The sequence below is a fragment of the Xyrauchen texanus genome, chromosome 18 (assembly GCF_025860055.1).
Source record: "Xyrauchen texanus isolate HMW12.3.18 chromosome 18, RBS_HiC_50CHRs, whole genome shotgun sequence".
In the NCBI taxonomy this organism is placed as follows: Eukaryota; Metazoa; Chordata; class Actinopteri; order Cypriniformes; family Catostomidae; genus Xyrauchen; species Xyrauchen texanus.
This window is the reverse complement of record NC_068293.1, coordinates 2,010,103-2,025,955: the sequence shown is the minus strand read 5'-3', so window position 1 is coordinate 2,025,955 and position 15,853 is coordinate 2,010,103. Positions and strand designations below refer to the sequence as shown.

At 42.3% G+C, this 15,853-nt stretch overlaps 1 protein-coding gene across 1 annotated transcript in view; it reads right to left on the bottom strand.

Moving 5' to 3' along the window:
• Positions 1-534: 534 nt before the first annotated feature.
• The window catches only part of LOC127658607 (SH3 and cysteine-rich domain-containing protein 3-like), a 51,018-nt gene continuing 35,699 nt past the window's right edge, over positions 535-15,853 (bottom strand). Inside the window, exons 6-10 of the mRNA XM_052147981.1 lie at positions 8,902-8,948; positions 1,663-1,754; positions 1,473-1,524; positions 1,236-1,373; positions 535-680 (exon numbers count right to left, since the gene is read on the bottom strand). Of these exons, the coding sequence (XP_052003941.1) occupies positions 582-680; positions 1,236-1,373; positions 1,473-1,524; positions 1,663-1,754; positions 8,902-8,948 (428 nt within the window). The 3' untranslated portion in view covers positions 535-581. The remainder of the gene's footprint in view (positions 681-1,235; positions 1,374-1,472; positions 1,525-1,662; positions 1,755-8,901; positions 8,949-15,853) is intronic.

Sequence of the window (15,853 nt, the reverse complement as noted above, 5' to 3'; positions counted from 1 at the left end):
AATTACCTACAAACTAGTGTGTCTATAAGTCCAGCAGTTCAGGTTGAATTAATTGCAGAATATTGTGAAGAATCAAAATTGTCTGAGAAATGCCAAGAGAGGGCTGCCTTGCCTCTAAGAGTTAAGAAAAACAATATGAACTGTGTTTGGTCACTTCATATTGTCTCTTCCTGTGTAAGCCAGCATTTCTTTATCCAGATTTTATCATGCGTAAACACACCTATAACTCTGGTTAAAAAACTGAAAAGGAAATAATTTTTTATTTGGCAAAAACTTTTAATTAGGTGCATCATTGAGACTGTAATATTCACAAAATTTGAAGGAATACAATTTTTGAAGAAATAATTTTTTTGCTATGTGATATTAACCTTGTGCTGTAAATTTGAGGAGTGGCAGCAGTGAATAAATACTAACTTTGAAGATGAGATGCTGCAAATTTACATAATTAGTCAAATACATGCAAAAATAAATACTATTAATGATAAAAAAAAAATCTAATAAACATCAGATGTTGTCATCTTCATTTCTTCTTCTCTGTCCAACCTTCTCATGATTCATCATTGTCAGACGATGACATACATTCAGATCTCTTGTAGCAAGTCCGCAGGGAAGAAGCCCAGTTTTCGTCCAGTGCTCACCTTCAGATACCCATTCACCTCCTCTCCTTTTTTCACCACAATCTGCAAATCAGAACACAGATTTGAATAAGCTCACTGTCTCCCTCTCTCGAGTATGAGGAGTATTGGTAGTTTCAATGACTGTGTTAAGCCTTTTGTCTATTTTAAGTTTTGATTTTGAATATTCAAGTGACAAAATTAATTAAAAGTTTTAATGCGAGCAATGTCCTTGCATTATGGTTCTTTGATGTATGTGGTTGAAATGTTTTGCTCAATTTGCAGCAAAAAAAATACTTAAAGTGTTAATGGCTGCTTTTACAACCCAAGTTTGAATCGGCGTGTTGCCTTATATCGGTCTGCCGTGTTTATTTTTTGGATGTAAGCTTGCTCTAAAATAAGAACATCTATGTTCCATAATGCAGCATCAAAAACACAGAATTATACAGCTGCTATTGGCTTTTTTAGAGACCTTGTACATTATTGAAGTGTATGTAAATTAGATCTCCTATTTTTATTGTTATATTTTTGTATATTTGTTCTTTTTCTTATTGTATCTGATTTTGAGCATATTGTGAAGCAGGACTTTTCAAGTGCAAACATACCAACACACATACTGACCTGATCTTTCTTCAGGGTGATCTGACCCATCTCTCTGTTTCCCACAAAGGAGCGTGTCACTTTATACGCCCGCTCGCCTGCACGTACCCTGATAATGTATGTCATAGGCAAGTAGCCCGTCTTCTCATCAACCTTACCCTAAAACACAAAAAATACACTACTCTTTACACTTTTATAAGTAGCATACTCCCTAAGATCTACTTTAAGAGCATAAACATTAAATGTACAGTAACTCACCCTCCACCACTCCTCATTAGAGTCATCCAGTACTGTGATCCGATCTCCTGGACTGAAACATAGACACAATTAAACTCACCACCATTAGTAGTTGAATGAAAATGAACTAATCCATGAAACTTATGACCATGTATAAATTATATGAATGGCTATATTAAGGAACTATAAATATGTAAAGAAAGAAACTCACTGGAAGTCCAGATCATCTTTCTCGATGGCTTTGAAGCGATATAGAGCCAGATAATAATGAGACTGACTGAATGTCTGTTGCTGCTTCTTGTTCTACAATCATCAAATACAAATGCCAATTACAGCATAATGCACAATATAGCATAAATACAGTAGCTTCTATAAGATAATTATATTGTTTTAATGTGACACCATGGTAACTAAATTTCACTGTATATTAGAGAATTTGTCTTTTGATTGATAGGTATTCATATATATGAACTGTCTTTATTTTATTTGCCAGACAACAATCGTGCGTCAGATCATCATTCATGTCTGTAGCACAAATGGTGAAGAATGAGTTCCACAGTGAAGTTTAATTATTTTGGTTAAAGTTTTGTTCAAATCAGAATGAGCTGTATGATGCTTGCCTTAGCAAACACCAGTGATAAAGAGAAAAAACAAACCATAACCACATTATTGCCAACATGAAAAAAATCCAGTGACTATGTGCACATGCCCAATAACTCATGAGGGAATAAGACTCATAAAGTGGATTGAATCAGGGCAGAAGAAAGTCTGTGTTATGTATATAACCCTGGTTAACTGAATAAGGGAATGAGATGGTGTGTGCACACTCTGACACGCTGGTGTCAAGAGCACAACCTCTCCCTCAACGTCAGTAAAACCAAGGAGCTTGTTGTGGACTTCAGGAAGAAAGACGGAGAACACAGCCCCATCACCATCAATGGAGCACCGGTGGAGAGAGTCAGCAGCTTCAAGTTCCTCGGTGTCCACATTACTGAGGAACTCACATGGTCCGTCCACACTGAGGCCGTTGTGAAGAAGGCTCACCAGCGCCGCTTCTTCCTGAGACGGCTAAGGAAGTTTGGAATGAACCACCACATCCTCACACGGTTCTACACCAGCACTGTAGAGAGCATCCTGACTGGCTGCATCACCGCCTGGTACGGCAATAGCACCGCGCACAACTGCAAAGCCCTGCAAAGGGTGGTGCGAACTGCCAGGAACATCATCGGAGGTGAGCTTCCTCCCTCCAGGACATATACACCAGGCGGTGTGTGAAAAAGCTCGGAGGATCATCAGAGACTCCAGTCACCCAAGTCATGGGCTGTTCTCACTGCTACGATCAGGCAGGCGGTATCGCAGCATCAGGACCCGCACCAGCCGACTACATGATAGCTTTTTCCCCCAAGCAATCAGACTGTTGAACTCTTGATCTATCAGGATCAATAATTAGCACTGCACTTTATTCAGCTATAATCTCACACTGGACTGTCAACATATTCTCCTCAATACAACTGCTATATATATATATACACATATATATTTCATATACTCCCACTTATTGTATTGTATTGTATATTCTGTTCTATATTCTGCATTGTATATATTATTGTGTTGTGTAAGTATGTGTACATCTGATTTGTAAATTGTTTTGTGTATGTGTACATTTGATATGTAAATTGTTTTGTGTAAGTATGTTGTTTATTGTAATTGGTATATGTCTCGTCACTGTCATGACTGCTATGTTGCTCGGAACTGCACACAAGAATTTCACCTACTGTTGCACTTGTGTACATGGTAGTGTGACAATAAAGTGATTTGATTTGATTTTGATTTGTGTCAGTAGGACACAAGTGACAATTACTGAAGTCCTTATAGAATCATGACAGTTCATTGTCAGATGGCACTTAATCTCCAACGGAGCTAAGCAGCATCTTAGATTTTCTGCTGGAAGAGAACATGTCACTTGGCAGCAAGTAAAACTGTGTTCAAAGCTACAAAGCATCTCATTCCCTTATCTAGGGAACCGTGATTACATATATAACACAGATATACATAACAGCTCAAGACTGAACGAGTCTATGCAATCCTTTTTTAAAAAAATGTTTTTTTATCTGGCTACCAATGGATGTTTCAATACAGACAAGCCATCCACATGCGGCTATTGCTGCTGTATAAACCTTAAGTATGGATGGGTTGAGACAGCATCCAAAATGCCCTTTCAGGAAGTGCAAGATACTTTGCACCAAGCAGCCAAATCAGGTCCACATTGCGAGAAGCACAACTGATGAAGAAACCTCACATAATTGCAACCCAGGGTTCCCAATAGTTTCCCAATCCGAATTGACCAGAATGTGAAACCCCTGCAAGTTCAATCAGAAGTCTTTGACCATAGACCACCAAAAGCTCCAAGCAATCTGTGTGCCACAACAGAAAAGACCCTGTCCAGGTGCCAAAGCCAATCGCATAAGGATTCCCAGGCCAAGAATGATGCATCATTGTGACAATCTCACAACAGGACACTTGCCCCAATCCCATACCCTCCTCATAGAATGAGGGTTGTTTCCAAATGGAGGTTTCAAAAAACCATTTACTTTTCACATTTTTATTTAACACATTGTGTAATCATTTACCGTGCATGCTGGAAAAATTAAGTGAACCTATGGGTTAAAGCAAGTGAAACTTCTCCAAAAGAAAGAGTGGGCTTTCTGCAAAACTCACTCAGAAGGGACAACAGGCAATCCTGACAGAAGGCTCGGATTCCAAGGGTAACAGCAAAAGACCTCCAGTAAACTCTATAAACTGCAAAAGACTTGTTCATGTGCCCACTATCACAAAAACACTGAACAAGAATTGTCTTCATGGAAGGACACCACAAAGGAAACCACTGCTGTTCAAAAACAAATATCATTGTGGCACATCTTAAGTTTGCCCAAGACCAGCTGGATATTCTACAAAGAATGTTCTAAAAATCATCCTCAGCATTGTACAAATCTTATAATCAGCTACAGCAAACTATTGGTGGAGGTTGTGTGGTGTTTTTACCCTTTAACAGAACACACTCCATGCTGTGTACACATCAAACTTTATTCCTCTTCTTCACATTACTTGACACAATTTCTCACTAGAGTCCCTAGTGGTGCAGTTCCACATTAACATGTTATAGTTAGCAATTACTATGAATTGAACATCAAGTATTGTATGCTTCTCAACACAACATCTCCCCCGTTACTCAAACATAATTTCTACTCTTTTAAGATCATTACCTTACCAAATCTTATTTACTCAACCAACAACTTATCTCAAAGAAGCATATTCACATGACCTCTTATGCATTCAAAGAACAGTCAATTTCGAATAGGCATTTCAAAGGAGCATAATGAAAGCTTCTAGTACACTTTTATCCTTTTAAAATAACAGCCTAATAACATTAATCAAACATTTCAGGATTCAGTGTACATTCAATGTTTTTTTTAGATAGGGCAGCGATCCGCCTACACCCTTTACATATCCTCTTGGTCTGACTAATTTCTTTCTCTTCAGACACATTACTACAACACATAGTCTTGAGTCCTCAAAGGTGGGCGTCTCTGTCTTAAATCCCTATTCAAACTCACAGCAGTGTTCTCTATTGTACTGCCTCCTTCAGGTATTTCATCCTGTGCAGAGATTTCCTCTCTTTCTGGGCATAATGAAAGACGTGCTGAATTTCATCTTTTCCCATCACTTAAGAGGAAAGTACTCTGTCCTATTTGATGTTGTACTGACAACGGATCAGTGAACCGGGCTTCTCCTTTTTTCATGTGAAAAGGCTTTCTCACTCTCACCTTATCTCCAACCGCAATTTTAAGAAATTTAGATCCTCTTTTACGATCGGTGTGTTGTTTACTTTTGTTCTGTCTTTGTGTCACACGAGCTCTGACCTGAGTAAATTGATCAAGGCTATCCTCAGGCAGAAGAACATTCAGCTTCGTCCTCATAGGTCGGCCTCTCAAGAGCAGAAAAGGGGTCTCACCCGTTGTAGCATGAGATCCTGCTGTCACTACATTGTCATTTGTTGATACACCCACTAATGCTGTTAAGCAGCCAATAACTGGTAGGTTCTCTTTTGGATAAGTGACAAGTTTAATTTTTGGCTTACTCAGGGTGCATTGTGAGAAGTGTTTCTTATACACATCTTCTGGAAGTATGGAAACTGATGCGCCCGTATCTACAACCAGTTGTAACTTAAGTTTCTGACCTCCTGGTGCTTCAATATTCACTTCACAGGTGATCTTATCATTGGCTGTAACAGCTTGTTTTACATTATCCACACAGAGCACAGTCACGTCTGGAACTACCACTTCTCTTACTTCACTCACTGCTGCTTTACACACTCTAGCAAAGTGTCCTTTTTTCCCACACTGTCTGCATGTCACTTTAGCAGCAGGGCAGTTTTTATAATTTGCCAGATGTTTGTCCGATCCACATCTGAAGCATTGTTGACGTTGCTGACCGGTCGTTGTTTGTTTTCGATCCTCCGATCGTGTCTGAGCAGCTTGTGACTGCTTAGTTGAACGTGCACCCTTTCCCCCTCTGCCATACTTAGTATCCATACTAATGGCTTGTACCGACTTCATGGTAGTAGCAGTGAAATTACAGAGTAATGATGAATTTTTAACAGCAGCTTCCACTTGACAGGCGATTGTAATCGCTTTCTCTAGAGTGAGGTCGTCCTCCAACAGTAATTTGTCCTTTACTGCAGTCAACGACGCATTTGGAATCAACTGATCACGGAGCATTTCACTCTCCATTTGCCTGAACGCACATGGGGCTGCTAACGCTCTTAAAGCAGCAACGTATTGCGTAACAGTCTCATCCGCTCTTTGCACTCGCTGTCTAAACCTGTGTCGGCATGTGACTACGTTAACTTTAGGCTCAAAGTGTTTCTGAAGTGCAGCCATTGCTTCATCAAAAGTAGTACATGGTCTGACAGAGTATAAAACAGGCGCTGGCCTTCTGCCCCCAAGCAATGCAGCAAGACTGCTAGTCTGCGTCCCTCCGGCCATGCGTCTCCGGTTGCCTGGATGACTATCATGTAATTATGGAAGATTTTCTGCCACGTTTCAAATGGAATTAGTGGCTCCCCACTAACAGGAAGAAATGGGGGCGGGCTCGGCACTGAAGCGCTCATCCTCGTCGCCAATTTGTGGTGTTTTTACCCTTTAACAGAACACACTCCATGCGGTGTGCACCATCCATCCATCCATCCATCTTCAACCGCTTATCCGAAGTCGGGTCGCGGGGGCAGCTGCTCCAGCTGGGGGCCCCAAACTTCCCTATCCCGAGCCACATTAACCAGCTCTGACTGGGCGACCCCGAGGCGTTCCCAGGCCAGTGTGGAGATGTAATCTCTCCACCTAGTCCTGGGTCTTCCCCGAGGCCTCCTCCCAGCTGGACGTGCCTGAAACACCTCCCTAGGGAGGCGGCCAGGGGCATCCTTACCAGATGCCCAAACCACCTCAACTGACTCCTTTCAACGCAAAGGAGCAGCGGCTCTACTCCGAGCTCCTCACGGATGACTGAGCTCCTCACCCTATCTCTAAGGGAGAAGCCCGCCACCCTTCTGAGGAAGCCCATTTCGGCCGCTTGTACTTGCGACCTAGTTCTTTCGGTCATGACCCAACCTTCATGACCATAGGTGAGGGTAGGAACAAAAATTGACCGGTAGATCGAGAGCTTTGCCTTTCGGCTCAGCTCTCTTTTCGTGACAACGGTGCGATAGAGCGAGTGCAATACCGCCCCTGCTGCCCCGACTCTCCGGCCAACCTCCCGCTCCATTGTCCCCTCACTCGTGAACAAGACCCCGAGGTACTTGAACTCCTTCACTTGGGGCAAAACCTCATTCCCTACCTGGAGTACGCACTCCATCAGTTTCCTGCTGAGAACCATGGCCTCAGATTTAGGTTGATGTGCGGTGTACACATCAAACTTTATTCCTCTTCTTCACATTACTTAACACAATTTCTCACTAGAGTCCCTAGTGGTGCAGTTCCACATTAATGTGTTATAGTTAGCAATTACTATGAATTGAACATCAAGTATTGTATGCTTCTCAATACAACAGGTTGTTGCTGCTAAAGGAGGATCAACAGGTAAATAAATTAAATAGATCGCTGATTCTTTTCCATTATGGACTGTGAATGATTTATTAGTGTCTTCAATAAATTGTTTACAACTATTTGTCTGTTATTAGTTTAGTCAGATTGTGTTTGTCTATAATTGTGACTTAGATGAAGATCCGACTACATTTAAGTGTAAATGTAAGTGTAACATTCATTAATTTATTTCTTCATCGATTCCTTTTATGAGTAGTCATTACACAAATCCAGGTAATCCAAAAGGGATCACAATCTTTTTCTTGCAACTTTACAGGGGACAGCTTGGGGCTCGGAGGTTACAGGCATACTAAATTGTGCATGTTTACATGTTTACAAGGAAGACAGAAAAATGCTGGGTCTGCTGAAGATGTGCAATATAGACGATTTTTGCAATATTTTTAAAGGCTTCAGAAATCGTAACTCCCCATAGCTTCAGCTACTAATGCAGCATCAAAGTGACCATAACGGGAAACAATCAACAATACATTTTTCAGATAATTAAACAGACATGAACCAAAAACCAACACAATACAGTGAAAATACATGAACACCTTTAAAAAGCATTATACAGATGGTGTTCACTGATTAGTGTGCGTTTACATTACAGATATTGATTATTTGCTCAAACATTAATAAAGATGAAATGATTGACTGCGCAAATTCATTAAATACATATAGCTGAAAAAATCCATGCAACCGGTTTAAAAAAGGGAATGCAAAAGGTTTGTTTGACAAGAACATAGTATGAGAAAGTAAATAAAGGAACAACAAACCCAGAAAGCTCCCATAAACAGAAATTTAATAAGTGGCGTTTTGAGCCATTGGGCTCTTCCTCTGATGTCCCCAAGATTTGCAATGATGATTTCTTCATTTGGTTTGGACCTGAGAGTTCATTAATTTAGTTTCAGATTTTTATAAATTCAAGAAATAGACTGAATTCACTTCATCCTTTAATATCAATAAGATTGTTGTTTTTTTTGTTTTTTTTACATAGGACATCAAAAAATCCCATTGCACAGAAAAAAATCTTGTCACAGGATTATTTTGTCAAGGAACTGTCTAAAAAAAGTTCTGTCTGTGGGAGATTTCTAGATTAGTGTTCCATTATTTAACTTTTTGTGGGTCTTATTTTTGGACCCTGCAACCACATTTATAAATATATATATATATATATATATATATATATATATATATATATATATATATATATATATATATATATATATATATATATATATATATATATATAAATATATATTGCATGACTTTTGTTCCTTATTGTAATGAACGCAGTATGATCAGCAGTCTCTTACTTTGTCATCTGCTGCTGTCTTGTCTTTCTTATCGCCATCTTGTTTTCCTAATAGAAAAGGATAGAGTGTGTCCATTAAGCATCTCTTTTATTTTCAGTTTGTGCAAACTGAAAAGTCTTCCATACATGCAATACTCGATATTTCTTACTAGTCTCTTACTAGACTGTTCACCGTCTGTCGCTCACTTCGACATTGTGTTGAAGAAGCGACACTAGGGGTCTCTCTTGTGCACCGAATATGCCTCTGATCTATGAAAAAAGGTCAATGAGAATTAGGCAGACAGTATTTGCATTCCCCGCCCCCGGATATACGGGTATAAAAGCGGGGAAATACGTCGAGTTCATTCAGAACCCGGACCATCCGACTCGGTTACGCAATTCAGTTTGCTAGGCTCCCGCCCCCCTTCGCGGGCATCCGCTTTACAGCAGTACACGGACAGCATGCCAAATCCCTGCATGCGGAAATCGCTACTCTCTTAGTCAAAGACACGATAGAGCCTGTCCCTCCAACCGAGATGAATAAGGTTCTTCAGTCCTTCATCGTACCCAAGAAAGGAGTTTTCAACCGGGCTTTGCACAAACTCCCATTCAAAATGCTCACGCAAAAACACATCTTAACTTGCGTCCAGCATCTAGATTGGTTTGCAGCGGTAGACCTGAAGGACAGGTGATCAGGCACCTCAGCCGTTTGGGGCTTCAGGTCAACTGGGAAAAGACAAGCTCGCCCCGGTTCAGAGCATCTCTTTTCTCGGCATGGAGTTAGACTCAGTCTCAATGTCAGCACGTCTCACCAACGAGCGTGCACAGTCGGTGCTGAAATGCCTTGCCACCTTCAGGCCGGGCACAGCGGCCCCTTTAAAACTTTTCCAGAGGCTCCTGGGGCATATGGCACCCTCCACGGCACTGCTGGGGTTGATGCATATGAGACCGCTTCAGCACTGGCTTCAGACTCGAGTCCTTAGACGAGCATGGCGCTGCGACATACACCGTGTGATGATCACCCCCGCCTGCCGCCAAACATTTAAACCCTGGACAGACCTCTGCTTTCTGCGGGCAGGAGTACCCTTGCATCAGGTGTCCTGATGCGTCCTGGTCATGAATGATGCCTCCAGATTGGGTTGGGGCCCCACTGCGCTGGCACATCAATAGCCTAGAGTTGCTGACTGTTTTCTTTGAGGAAGTTTCTCCCGTTAGTTCAAGACAAACATGTCCCAATCAGGTCAGACAGCACCACCGCGTTAGCGTACATAAAACGCCAAGGCGGCATACGCTCCCGCCACATGTCACGACTCGCCCGTCGTCTCCTCCTTTGGAGCCAGCAGAGACTGCGCGCCACTCACGTCCCCGGCAACCTTAGTGTGGTAACAGACGTGCTGTCACGACAACGCTTGCCCAGTGGAGAGTGGAGGCTTCAACCCCAGTCGGTCCAGCTGATTTGGGAACGATTCGGCAAGGCCTAGGTAGACCTGTTTGCCTCCCAAGAGAAATCCCACTGCCCGCTCCGGTATGCCCGAACAGAGGCACCACTCAGGGCAGATGCACTGGCACAGCTGGGCCTCGGGGCTGCGCAGGTACACATTGCCCCCAGTGAGCCTTCTTAAACAGGTGCTGTGCAAGGTCAGGGAGGACGAGGAACAAGTCACCCTAGTGGCTCCCTACTCCTCGTACTCCTCGCGAATTCCCCTGAGAAAAGATCTTCTTTCTCAGGGACAGGGCATATACTGGCATCCGCACCCAGACCTCTGGAACCTCCACGTCTGGCCCCTGGACGGGACGCAGAAGATCTAGCTGGTCTAGACACCTGTCGTCGTAGACATGATCAACCAAGCCAGAGCCCTCTCTACCAGGCAAATTTACGCCCTGAAGTGGCGCTTGTTCGTGAATTGGTGCTCTTCCCGGGCTGAAGAACCCACAGAGGTGCGTAGTTAGGTCAGTGCTCTTATTCCTGCAGGAGAGGCTGGAGGGAAGGCTGTCCCTGTCCACCTTGAAGGTGTATGTTGCTGCTATCATGGCCCACCACGACGCAGTAGACGGCAAGTCTTTGGGTAAGCACGACTTAATCCTCAGGTTCCTAAGAGGTGCCCGGTAGTTAAATCCTTCCCGGCCAAGCCTGTTCCCCTCCTGGGATCTCTCAGTGGTCCTCTCGGGCCTTCAGAGACCCCCCTTCGAGCCTCTAGAATCAGTTGGACTCAGGGCCCTCTCTCTAAAGACTGCCATGCTGATCGCGCTCACCTCCATCAAGAGGGTCGGGGACCTGCAAGCGTTCTCTGTCAGCGACACTCGCCTGGAGTTCAGTCCGGCAGACACACATGTGATCCTAAGACTGCGACCGGGCTACATGCCCAAGGTTCCTACCACGCCCTTCAGAGACCAGGTAGTGAACCTGCAAGCGCTGTCCCAGGAGGAGGCAGACTCAGCCCCTTCATTGCTGTGTCTGGTAAGTGCTTTGCATGCACACAAAGCTTTAGACGTTCTAAGCAGCTCTTTGACTGCTTTGGTGGACAGCGGAAAGGGAACGCTGTCTCCAAACAGAGGCTTTCCCACTGGGTAGTGGACGCCATTTCATTGGCCATTTCATTGGCCATTTCATGGATTCATCACACCCAGGCCGAGCCCCCCCCCTTTCAGGTCTGAGCACACTCAACAAGGAGTGGTGCGTCCTCATGGGCACTGGGGGACGCACCAATTAATAATACCTTTGCAAGATTTTACAATCTCAGGGTTGAGTAATTTCATGTATTTTCTCATTTCCGAGCTGGTAGAACTCGGTAACACGCTGACGGACTGGCCGGGTTGATTGCTTGCACCTAGCGCCCTTTCCCTCAGCCGAGGTAAAACCATTTCCGGCTCCTCCGAAAAATCCTGAATGAACTTGACGTATTTCCCCACTTTTATACCCGTTTGGGGGCGGGGGCGGGGTATGCAAATACTTTCTGCCTAATTCTCATTGGCCTTTTTTCATGGATCAGAGGCATTTTCAGCGCACAACATCTCGTTCCCTCCATCAGGGAACTGAGGTTACATACGTAACCTAGATATTTCTGCTGTAAATATGCGAGAGGTAGTATTATGCGATTTCATATTTAGCCTCAGTTAAATACATTTTTATCCTTTCTGAATTAAAGTACTACTTATGCAAATACCACGGTTAGCACACCTAAATACATTTTTTCGTTTTTGAGATTTCATCCCTAAAATGCACTTGTGAGTTGAATTCTTACGAATTTAGTATCTTGTTTAAGGCAGAATTCCACTACATAACTTTTAAAATCTGAACGGATTAGAAAATACTTAGTGTATATACTTATACTAAAAGCACATACTTATACTAAAAGCACTAGAAGTGAAATGCATCAAATGATAAGAACAAGTAATTTGTAACTCTGATAAGTGCCGTCTCTGTATTGTGATGAGACCTATTTGGGAGGATACTACCTTTTCTAGCATTTTCAACATAAACGGGAGATTTGAAATCAGTCAAATGATTAGCTTGTTCTCCAGGATCAAGTTGTGGCTTCTTAATAAGCAGTTTGATATCTGCCATTTTACATTTTCTTGGGACATGTCCTAAGGATAGCGAGGAGTTAATAATATTAAGAAGAGGTTCTGAAATTACAGGAAATACCTCTTTTTAGAGCGTAGTTGGTATTGGATCTAACAAGCATGTTGTGGCTTTTGATGTTCCGATAAGTTTTGTTATGACAGCGAAGGATTGAAGTTGCATGTGAGGAAAATTATGAGACATGGGTTTCTGAGGTGCTATGACAGATGATTGCATAATTCCAATATCATTATATTTCTGATTATTTCAATTTTATCTGTAAAGAAATTTATGAAGTCATTACTCTTGTGCTGCGATGTAATATCTGGTTCAGTTGAGGCTTTATTCCTAACCAATTTAGCCACAGTACTGAATAAACACCTAGGATTGTTGTGGTTATTTTATATGAGTTTACTAAAATATGCTGCCCTGGCAGACACCATCTTTCTATGCACCACGAAATACTTCTAATTTTGTATTCTTCCGCATGCACTCCATTTTCCGAGCTGCTCTCTTGAGAGCATGAGTGTAATCATTGTACCATGGTGCAGGGCTTATTTCTATAATTGAAGGGGGCTAGGGGGCTAAAAAAATTTAAAACAAGTTTGATATCTCTGATATTGATGGAATCATACTGTAGTTATATCAGAATTGGTACCGATCATATAATACACAATATTCTCCGACTCGGGCTTGCCAAAAATCTGCAAACTAGAGCTGACTAGCATTGAATAGTGCTGCCTAGCCCGATTTGGCCAGACTCAAAATGGCTAAAATCATGGTTAAAGTTATGTAGTGTAATCCAGCCTTTAGAGAAACCGCATGCCATCATTGCTAGATTTAAAGAGTTACCAAAGCCTCTATTACAAATTTTCAAGCAACACTTTGGAACTAGTAATAATGACAAGGGCTGCATTTATTATAGTAACAAAGCATATTTCCATAAAAATTGCCAAGCATCCCACTAGCTTAAAATAAGCAATATACTTAATATACCAGGCTTGTACTAAACATGCCAACAAATTCAGTTGTGCCCTGCCCAGACAATTTATTCTTTCTTGTCTTCCAAATAGCCAGCTTAGCTGTGCTAAATAAAGAATTAAGCAACACCAAAGGGTTTCTTAATTTTTTTGTAATACTTGGGGCCAAATATAAACAAAAGAGAATTTAAACATTTGCCTAGTGATATAGACCACCTGGTTAAAACCGAGAAAAGGTCACCCAATCTAGCACATTGTACAAAAAGATGAAAAACAGACTCAATTTCATTGCAAAATGGGCATCCCACCCCAACCCTTGGATTGAGATGTACCACATGTCTATTGCCCCATGCACAATCCTCCACTGGAGGTCACCGGACCATTTATCGATCGGGCACTTGTACAGGGTCCAGCAGCACCATTAGTTGCACCGATTTCACCCTAGCTCTCTCACTCATATCTTCCATTCTCGTGCTCACTAGACGCCCCAGCTTAGTACACCCTGCCTTTAGCAGACAAGAGCGAAAGCTAGCTGAAGCCAAGAGTTTTGAGGGCAAAAAAGTATTGAGAAACAAAGGTTCATCAAACAACCAACTCCCAGCTGGTGTGTCTGGCTCACATAAAATATAGTGTACCTTCCATGCTTCAAGCACAAACTGACAAAAATATGTAAGATCCTTCCTCTGCGCTTCATGTAACTGCATGAGGAACAGGTGCTTATCAAGTCCCATGTCTTCAGCCTTCCTTTGAAGAGTGGTTGCTGTTTCAGATCATGAAATATGTGTTTGAAAAAGCCATCTCTGAGCAGCTTGTAGCCGAAAAGCCATCAACCTGGACTTGATATCCATCAGGCCCTGACCCCCTTTGTTTAGAGGAAGATGCAAAACAGCTGATCTGACCCAGTGCTGCCCAGACCAGTAAAAGGTCAACAACCTCCTTTTTATGTCTTCCAACAGTCCTATTGGAGGTTATGGTATGATAATCCTGTGCCACAAAGATGAGGCAACCAAGTTGTTTGACACAAGTACTCTCCACTTGTAGGACAACTGGGGAAGCAACCATTTCCATTTAGACAACCTGGTCCACACTTTTTCCACTACATTGTTAGGGGTATAACAGTTGTGATCCGGACCAGATATGGAGAAAGAAGACCAGGAGTTGAGAAGATCAATTAAAGAATCAAAAATTTACTGAAGTATAGTCTGCAGTGAAATTGGTAGAGCCAGCGGCAAAGTCTCACGAGGAGATCGAAAGCCAACTCGTACCTTACACAAAATCTTACATCAATTATACCATTTGCAAGGACGTACATTCCATTATTTTACTCCTGATTGGCTAAAAGACCATAAAGTCACAACATATAGACAGCTATGCGGCCTATCAACATTAATCAGCGCACTTGTCGTCCGAGCCCGAGATTTACATCTGAAGTGACCTCGCAGATGGTCGCGAGGCGTCTTCGAGTCGGCCTGGTGTGCATCCCTGGGTTCAAAAACTGGGTAGAAGGTCAAACGCACACACAAAACACTGACGAACGACAGTTCTTCTCTGGGCACAAGAGAGCCAGAGCACAACGTTATCAGGCCATTTAAACCAAAACAGAGAGATAAAATATTCACTCCTCGGGCAGAGGAGAGGGGTAGAAATAACAAACATTTCTTCCCTAAAGAAATAATAAGAGAAAATCACACTTCTACTATTCAGGTATTATTACATAGGACTTTAAACCATATAATTAGTCATGGAAAGGTAACAATCAAACACAGATTACATCTGGAACCTATGTTTAACGCATTCTCCCCTGAGAGGCTGGAGAGTATCCCCAAAAGACCTTCAGCCTACGTGCAGGACAGAGAGAAAGACTCTGGAATGTTCCTAAAAGAGACTAGTTAGCATTCAACACACATATGATTCAAAGTATATTTCAGTTATGCATAAGAAAATAGAATTGATTATGTGATCATGCATATAGTTAATTCATCACTTATTAAAGAAGTTAAGCAACAGAATACAGATAGATATTGATATAAAAGGATATATATATATATATATATATATGTATTGATATATCTGAAGAGACAAGGGATTTTTACCCTCACCCTTCAGTCCCCCGTTTTAGACCAATGTGGGGTCCAATACCGCCACGTCTGGTCTACCAAGTGAGGTCACTACGGAAGGTGGAGTGGTAACGCATGCTTCCCTGACGGGTCACACTTGTCTCTTCGCCTCATTGCGGACATGCTGGATACTAAAAATTCCCAGTCCCCACGCAAAGGCTCTCCCACCTTCCACTCACAACAGGGCATGGATGTTATCCTTCTTAAGTTTCTCTTTCAAGCGTGTCGTCAGTTTTCTCAGTCGGTTCTCCTCCTCGGAAGGGTTCGTTACTGCAAGCAGACCTGCATACATAAGAAAAACAGAAACGAACACAC